At 36.1% G+C, this 9,183-nt stretch overlaps 1 protein-coding gene across 4 annotated transcripts in view; it reads right to left on the minus strand.

The window, feature by feature from the left end:
- Window positions 1–3,420, minus strand: part of LOC133448269 (sarcolemmal membrane-associated protein-like) — a 76,758-nt gene extending 73,338 nt beyond the window's left edge. For all 4 annotated transcript variants that reach the window (XM_061726644.1, XM_061726643.1, XM_061726641.1 and 1 more), the window contains exon 1: window positions 2,276–3,420. In XM_061726644.1, coding sequence (XP_061582628.1) covers window positions 2,276–2,473 — 198 coding nt within the window. In that variant the 5' untranslated portion in view covers window positions 2,474–3,420. The remainder of the gene's footprint in view (window positions 1–2,275) is intronic.
- Between the last annotated feature and the right edge of the window lie 5,763 nt (window positions 3,421–9,183).

Consider the following 9,183-nt stretch of genomic DNA (forward strand, 5'->3'; position numbering starts at 1 on the left):
AGCAAACGATATCTGCCAATCAGAGGCTATCATACAAAGATTGCCTGATTCTGATGACCAGTCAGTCAATTAGTGATTCCCTATACCTGACCAAATGAACAAGTGAGCAATAAAATGAATCATCTGATGTTTCCTGTTAACAGGAGTAACTTATGTCTCACAAGATGCATGTTTTCTTTTTAAAAAAAAGAGGAGAAAGAAAAAAAAGACAGCACTGCTGGATTCCTCCCAAAGCAAAGTTTGATTTTGAAATCTCAAGTCATATAGCATGAGAGGTTTTTAAGTGAGTTAAGTTTATGACTTCTCCTGTATGTTAACATAAAAGCGTCAGCTATTTCAAGTTGATTAATGTGTAACTCCCAAGCTCATGAGACCATCAGCGAAACCAGTAAATAGATTGAAGTTGGACTTTTCCAGCCTGACAACACATTCAACAATTTGTACATACAAAACTTCTTCTATCACACCAGTGAACCCAAAGTTCGGCATGTTGCACAAAGAAAGTTCAACATGCCCCCCCTTTCATTAGATTTGAAATCGCTACACTGGCTTCCAGTGAGTCAAAGGATAGTTTAAAATCTTACTGCTGGTCTACAAATCACTGAATAGTCTTGGACCCAAATCCATGCTGGATCTGTTAGTTCCCTATGAAGCTCCCAGACCCCTGAGGTTCATCTGGATCTGGTTTGTTGTGGTTCCCAAGAACCAGAACCAAGCAAGGTGAGGCAGCGTTCAGTTATTCTGCTCCTCACCGGTGGAACAAACTTCCTGTAGACCTGAGGTCTGCTCCAACTGTCAGCTCCTTTAAATCAGGTTAAAAACATTACCGTTTACTAGGGGTGGGACGATACGGGTAACTCACGATTCAATACTGTGTCGATATGTGGCCCATGACAACGATAATATCACGATACACGATATCTACGATATATTTTAAGAAATTTCATCAACGATATATGTGACTGAAAAAGAAAACATACCCATAAAAAGGAAAACGTCTGTAGTTATGCATTTATTCAATGGCAAAACTTCATACAATGTACAAAGAAAGTGCATTGGTATATTAGCCTCACTGCCTGCTAGGCTTGTAAATGTAAACACTTTACAGCTGGACAAATTAAAGTGCATGAACAATAGTGCGGTGACAACCACGTAAATCCATTATGTGTGTTGTAATAAAATATCGATATTTGCCGTCAGTTTATCGATTATTTATTGCGACAGAGAGCGCAACAATATATTGCAATATTCATTTTTTCCCCACCACTACTGTTTACTGAAGCGTACTCTTAAATTAAATACTTACCTGCTGTACTCTGATACTACTCTACTGCAACTTTTAACAACTTGTGCTTTTTACTATTTTACCTATTTTCTTATCATTTTATTTATCATTTACCGTTTAATTGTGTCTTGCTGCTTTTAATGTGGATGTAAACAGAGGTGTCAAGTAACGAAGTACAAATACTTAAGTAGAAATTTTGGTTATCTATACTTCACTGGAGTAATTATTTTTCAGACGACTTTTTACTTTTACTCCTTACATTTTCACGCAATTATCTGTACTTTTTACTCCTTACATTTTAAAAACAGCCTCGTTACTCTAATTCATTTGGGCCTTTAATAAAAACTATCCAGTTAAATTGCTCCATCCGGATAGAGTGAATTTGGTTGTGGTTGTTTCAGATGTTCTTGTCCAGTTTTGTTCTTACATCCGTTCCCTCAGATTCCTGCAACTAAACTTGGATGTACATTCCAATAAAGGTTAGGATAAATGATAACATGCCTCTGAAGTTTGACTTTTTGCACCATTACAATACTTATAGGCAACTAGTCATCATATCTCCTGCTCTCTGAAACACATGTTAATGCTCAATAGTACACATATATGGTTCTTTAATATATTTGCATTATACTAAGATGCATTCATTTTCAATGGCTTTTGTCCTTAATGGCTTTTTTCCCCCTTACATTACCTTTACTTTTATACTTTAAGTAGTTTTGAAACCAGTACTTTTATACTTTTACTTGAGTAAAAAACTTGAGTTGATACTTCAACAGGAGTATTTTTAAACTCTAGTATCTATACTTCTACCTGAGTAATGAATGTGAATACTTTTGACACCTCTGGATGTAAAGCACTCTGAATTACCTTGTGTTGAATTGTTGCTACACAAATAAACTTGCCTTTTGCCTAGATTTGATCTAAAAAATCCCAAGAAGGAGCTCTAAATCATGAGTGGAACTGCAATGACATGATTTCACAATCTCTTACCTTGCCGGTCTTGTGGTCGAACCACACCAGAGCGTGATTCCTGGACAGCACCTTGCAGTCAAAGGTGGCATTGTTCTGGGCTGGGCGGCACCGGGCCACCGACCTGCCGATCTTGACCGGCTCATCCAGGTACACATGCCGCTCCTGGAACGGGTGCGAGTTGGGTCGGCAGGCGAACACGGCCAGCGCTGAAGGCATTGACTTTGGCTTGAGAGTGTTACTCCAACCAGACACGAGGGTGAGGTTTTCTTGATCCAGATTGGCGACGGGGGTGGGGGGATTTGTTTCCAAATAACAAATAAATCAACAAATACCGGCAGCCTAAAGGTATAGGCTGTTAAGAGTCCACTAATTAACTTCTAGGCACTGACTGACAAGCATCGTCCACCTTGTGCAACAGGACAAGGACAGCACTTCTTTTGCCTTTTGCTTTGGAGTCAACCAGACTCTCCTGCGTTTGAAAACAAATGAAAATAAAAAACAAACCAACAGGTATAAAAAAGACAAGACATCACTTCCTTTCCCCTGCCAGCCCCAGTAAAGCTACTCTCAGGTGAGGGAGCAGGGCAGCATGTGCACCAGGTGTCAGGACGGGCATGGCTGAGGGTGATGACAGACCCCCACGTCCATCTAACATCTAACCAACTATCAATCACTTAAAAAGTACAGTGAAAAAAGAAAAGCTGGATTTATTGTCGTTTTTTTAATTAAATGATTGCGCCCTTTTGAGCTATGACGTCTTCACCTGCAGCAAACACACCTGATTAACGCACACCCGGGCAGGTGTCAGCTAGAGCCTCTCCGGGCATGGATGGGCCGTCATAACCGGCCCCTGATTCGGGGGATTGTTCGCTCCGCCGCGCCGTCTTGTGTAACTAGAATGCTAATTGGAGGAGCTAGGCTAGGCTAGGCTAGGTGCTAGGCGGAGCGGTGCTAAGTGAGACCGACTAAGTTGATTCTGCTCCCGCCGGCCGCCCTCGCAGCGAGCCCCGCCGGACAGCCCCGGGTCCCACCGCCGCTGGCCCGCTCTCCCGGTCCGACCTCGCCTCGACTCCGGTGGTCGCCGCGCTACGGGTGTGTGGAGCGGGAGGATAAGGGAAGAAGTTGTCCTCCTCCGCAGGTCCCAGCCGCCATACTGAAACTGAGAGACAGGCGTGGTGCGTTCACGGCGCGGTGCGTTCAGGGACACCGGTCTCAGCAGCATATATGAGACATGCATATGAGATGGGAGACGTTTAAATGTAACCACAAAATATATATTTATTTATATTCATATATATTTATTAAATATGTATATATATATTAATATAATATATATTATGATATATAAATATTCATATTTATATATATTAATAATATTAATATATTATATATGAATATATATGTATATATGCATAATAGATGGGAGACGTTTAAATATAACCACAACATATATATTTATTTATATTCATATATATATATATATATATATATATATATATATATATATATATATATATATATATATATATATTAATATATGATATACATATAATATATTATATATGAATATATATATATATGCATAATAGATGGGAGACATTTAAATATAACCACAAAATATATATTTATTTATATTAATATATATATATAAATATGTATTAAATATGTATCTATATTAATATATATATAATATTATTATATCTAAATACACATATATTTATAGATATATTTATTATACATGAATATATATATATATTAATATATTATATATTAATATATATGTATATATGCATAATAGATGGGAGATGTTTAAATATAACCACAAAATATATATTTATTTATATTTATATTCATATATATAATATATATATTCATATATATATATATAATATATATATAATATAATATATATATTCATATATATTTCCTGACTACCAGGAAAAAAAATATTGTCCCATTATATTTTTTCTTTGGCAAGGCAAGTTTATTTGTATAGCACAATTCAACACAAGGTCATTCAAAGTGCTTTACATCAACATTAAAAGCAGCAAGACACAATTAAACAGTAACAAGTCAATCAAAAAGGGAAATAGAAATAAGAAATGATAATAAGGTACTCAGAATGCTGAAAATATTTTTTGGGGGAAATTTTTTTTTTTTTTTTTAAGATATCATGTGTCCAGTACAGTGGACATCGGAAAGCCATACATGTGAAACGGAACCTGATGATGACAACTAGTTAGTCCCAAAGAAAATTGCAAAAAGTCATCATAAGAATGAGTTTGACATCCACATAACTGCCCATCATCATTATTTTTTTTTGTTTTTGTTTTGCTTTGTTGCGCTTTTAAGATATCATGTTTCCACAGTGAATATTGGAACGCCGTATTTGAAACTGAACCTCGATGGCAACTAGTTAGTCCCAAAGAAAATACCTGGGTTTAACATCCACATAACTGTCCATCATCACATTTGTTTAGTTTTTTGCTTTGTTGTGCTTATTTGGCATGATACTTCAAAAAGCAATTCCCCTTCTTGGAAACACAAAGGAATACCTTGCACTTTTGCACATCACGTATGTTTTGCTCTTGCATCTGGATCTGCTACACCTTGATGCATGTGTTTCATCCATCATCTCTGGAAGATGGATGGCACCAAACTGTCTCAGAGCTTAGACAGCTTCCTCTGCTTCTGGCTCAAACACTGCATCTGGCATGTCTTCATCAGACAACTCACTATCTGAGTTTCCCTCAACAATTTGCAATAAAATTATCTCTGCTTCTGAGAATCACTCCCTTTCTTTTCATTTGAAAAAAAAACTGAACAAAATGAAGGAATTGACTACAAACATCCACTACGGAGGACATTTTTTAAACCCTTCAATACTATGCTAAAATACAACTAAATTAATTCAGAAACAGTTTTAATGTGTTCTTAAGAGACTTATATAAAAAATGCCATCAACATTTCAAACCAAAATTTGCCCAAATAAAAAGTATTATTCACATACTTTTCCTCTTGTTATAAAATTGGCTTGCACTGACACCATTTTCCTGAATGTGGAAGTTACAGGTACCAAATCAATTCAATTCAATTCAATTTTATTTATATAGCGTCTATTACAACAGAAGTTGTCTCTAGGCAGTGATCAATATAGACACCTAGGACACCTAGTCTGGATGTTTTGTGTGTTTTTATGCTTTTTCCTATTTGCGGCAAAACCAGGCTTTTTGCATTTGGAGACACAAATGAACTGAAGTTGAAGTACCTTTACTTCTCTGAACACCACATTGATTTTAATAAGAACACCAAATACCAGTTTCCAGTATGGGTCGTATTCAGGTACCTTGCTCTTCGGACTGGGGCAGCAGGGTTTAAGGGGGATGGGGTGGAGTGACACTGGTGGAGATCTAATTCTGCTTATGGCTCCAGAAATGTCCCTGCTGTGCTCTCGTGAGCCGACAGCTGAGACTAAATCAATCCTGGAAGAGACAATAGAAGAGCCAGTTCATCTGATACAGCCACAACTGAATAGATGATATGAGATATTAACATTTCCATCGCCCTTTTCATTGCCTTCAAGGCTGCAGATTGAGTCGAGCAGGAGCAAACAAAATAATGAGTTTTCTTTAGAAAAAAGTGCAATATGTAGTGAAACAATGACATGAATAAAAAATTGGAAACTTTGGGCCTATAAAAGGCCTAACTGACACCAGGTTCAAATTAGCACTGAAAACTTAGATAATTGACAACAACATTTAGCAGAATCAAACTGGACATCTCTCATAACATTGGTTGTTAAGATCAGGTATCTACAGTTTTATCATTAGGAAAACCTTTTCCAGCATCGTCTGCAATGTTTAGTACAGTTCCCTCTCACACTAAGGAAGAGCTTCTTATTAATAATAATAATAATAATAATAATAATAATAATAATAATAATAATAATAATAATAATAATAATAATAATAATAATGATGATGATGATGATGATAATAATATTAATATCAATAATAATAATAATAATAATAATAATAATAATAATGGGGCAGCACGGTGGCTTGGTGGTTAGCACTGTTGCCCCGGCAGGGTCTTTCTGTGTGGAGTTTGCATGTTCTCCCCCTGCTTGGGTTCCCTCCAGGTACACCGACTTCAGTCCAAAAACATGCGTAGTAGGTTAATTGATGATTCTAAATTGCCCGTAGGTGTGAGTGTGTCTGGTTGTGTGTATATATGTGGCCCTGCGATGGACTGGCGACCTGTCCAGGGTGTAACCCCTGTCTCTCGCCTGAAAATGAGCTGGGATAGGATCCAGCAGACCCCCGTGACCCTGCAAAGGATAAAGCGGGTATAGATAATGGATGGATGGATGGATAATAATAATATGAGACTGCCAATGCAAAAGCAAGTGCAGTGGGTGGAAAAGGACAATTACTTTATTCTATTGTTTAAGAAAGGAAAAACCCTCTTCCATGTGTATTGAAATATTTTCATTTCAGTCTTCATACATGGATGTTTACATTTTTGATGCAGCAGAAGAAAGCAACATCACAGCAGCTCATTGTTTTCCACGTATTGATTTGTCATAGGTTTTTACTTCTGATGCTTTTCCTGGCACAACCCTTCCCCTGTATCATGTGGGGTTCACTGTCCCTGGGCTTGGCAGTGAACCCCACATGAGACACTAAATAACTAAACAACTAAACCCTAACCCTAACCCTAACCCAACTAAAAAACTAACCCTAACTAAATAACTGTGATACATGTGAGTAATATCGTGGTCTGTTACACCAAAAGCAGGATGGAGGACATCTGAGATAAAGAACTTTAACCTTTTTAATGTGTTGTAATTTAGCTTGGATTTAGTGATGTTAAACATAAACAGTAAAAAACCTGCTCGTATCTAACAACTCTGCTACTGCACAACCACGTCTCCTGTATATTAATCATCATTTATGTTTCAAATCTTGTATACGAGAGCAGTTGGTCCTCCTGGGGGTCTCGGCAGGTCTGAGGGCCTTATAGAGTTTGGTTCAGTTCGGATCAGACCGATTATTAAAAGATACAAAAAAAGGTTCACACTTGACCTTATCTTGGTCTGAGTTTTATTCTAACATTCTCCAAGTCTAGATCTCCATCTTGGTGCAGACCCTGGTCCTCTTCCGTGCAGCCCGGCCTGGCCTGGCCCTCCTGCAGAGCGAGCAGGGGACCAGCTGTCACTGTCTGACTATTATTTGAGATTTAAAAGCATCTTACTGTGTTTAGCTTCTTAGCCCACTTTGACATCATTAGAGGAAGTTAACAGAGAATTTATGTTTCTGTAAAAAAAAAAAACAGTAAAAGAAGAGCCCCATAAGAAAGTATTTAATAAAAAAAACAAACATGATTTCAGAATCAAATGACTATTTGTTCTCTGATATGCTTTATGCTGTTTAGTTATTTTGTTTTTGTTTTGTGTAATTTTTATTATTTATTACCATGTTCATTGTTTTATCATTGTTATTAATCATTGTTTTATCATTCTCATTGTTTCATGTTCAGGTTTTTAAATCAGCTTTAAAAACACTTTTTCTCGCTGCTTTTGATTATTTTTAGTGGATTTTGGCAAATTTTATCTCAAACATATTCGGTTTTTAAATTATGTTACTCTTATTTTTATTTCATTGTATTCTTGTTTTTTGTACTCATCTTATTCTATTTACTTTATCTTTGTAATATATGCATTTTATTCAACTATTTTTAAACTGTACAGCATTTTGGTCGACCTCTATTGTTTTAAACCCTATAAATAAAGATTGAGTTGAGTTGAGTATCAAGAAGGATTTATGGCATTTAAGTTTTTTTTGCTAAAATTAATTTCCCCACATGTTGGATGCTCTTCTCAACATCAGCTTCCCCATTTATCCGAGCTTGGGACCACGCTATAAGAATGGGCCGTTGTTCAGTGTCCTGCCCAAGGGCACTTTGGCACACTACAGGGCTGGGAGTCAATCTGCAGGCTTTTAGTTTTGGTTTTCTTATAAAGTTTAGATATTTTCTTATGTAGAATGTAGTAAGATTGTTTTAAAATTATTTAGGGATTATTTTTCCTTTAATTATGTATTTCTAATTTTTACACTTATGAGTACCATGTGAAAATTCTTAGCATGTTTTTATCGATTAAATATAGTTTTCATGTTTGAATTAAATACATTTTAACCAAACAATCTACAATGGAAATATTCTGAATTAACTTAGTATTATCAAAAGTTATTCAGTTTGAAAAAAACTATTTTACAAAAAAATTGATAAAAAAATACAGGTTTTTACTCTCTGCTAATTGAAAACGTGAATTCATGTCAGTGTCAATGCAGGGTGTATATTTCTCCAAAGTCTGGATCCCTACTCTGTTTCATCCATCTGTCTACTTAGTGATGGGACTATTAAAGGATTTAGACAAAGCTGATTTACTGCCTTGCTCCTGACTTAGACTCTGAGCTGCGCTGTGAGATGAAGTGAATGTGAAGTGGAGCAATGTGGATCCAGCATAAGAGATTGTATTAGTATCTTGTGTGCCACTTTAGCTAATGTAAATATGACTGTTATTGCAGCCATAATGGGCAGCGATGGAAAACAAAGTACTTTATATTAAATCAAATTACCATTTATATTATCAGCTTTAAAATTACAGCACATATAAGCAAACACATGACAACAATAAAGTAATCAAAAGTTTATGTAATCATTAAACCTGGGATGCCAGTTGGACTATGTTGAATATATCTATAATTTTGATTAGGAATGTAAAAGTTTATTCTATTTTTTATTTTTTTCGAAATTGTAACCCATGTAACAACCAAACGTCTGAAGATTTGTATACATTTGTATACATTTTTCATTGGTTATGCATAGGTACAGTGTGAATAGTGTTGAGTTGCAGTCTTATT

This window comes from Cololabis saira, chromosome 8 (assembly GCF_033807715.1).
Source record: "Cololabis saira isolate AMF1-May2022 chromosome 8, fColSai1.1, whole genome shotgun sequence".
NCBI lineage: Eukaryota > Metazoa > Chordata > Actinopteri > Beloniformes > Belonidae > Cololabis > Cololabis saira.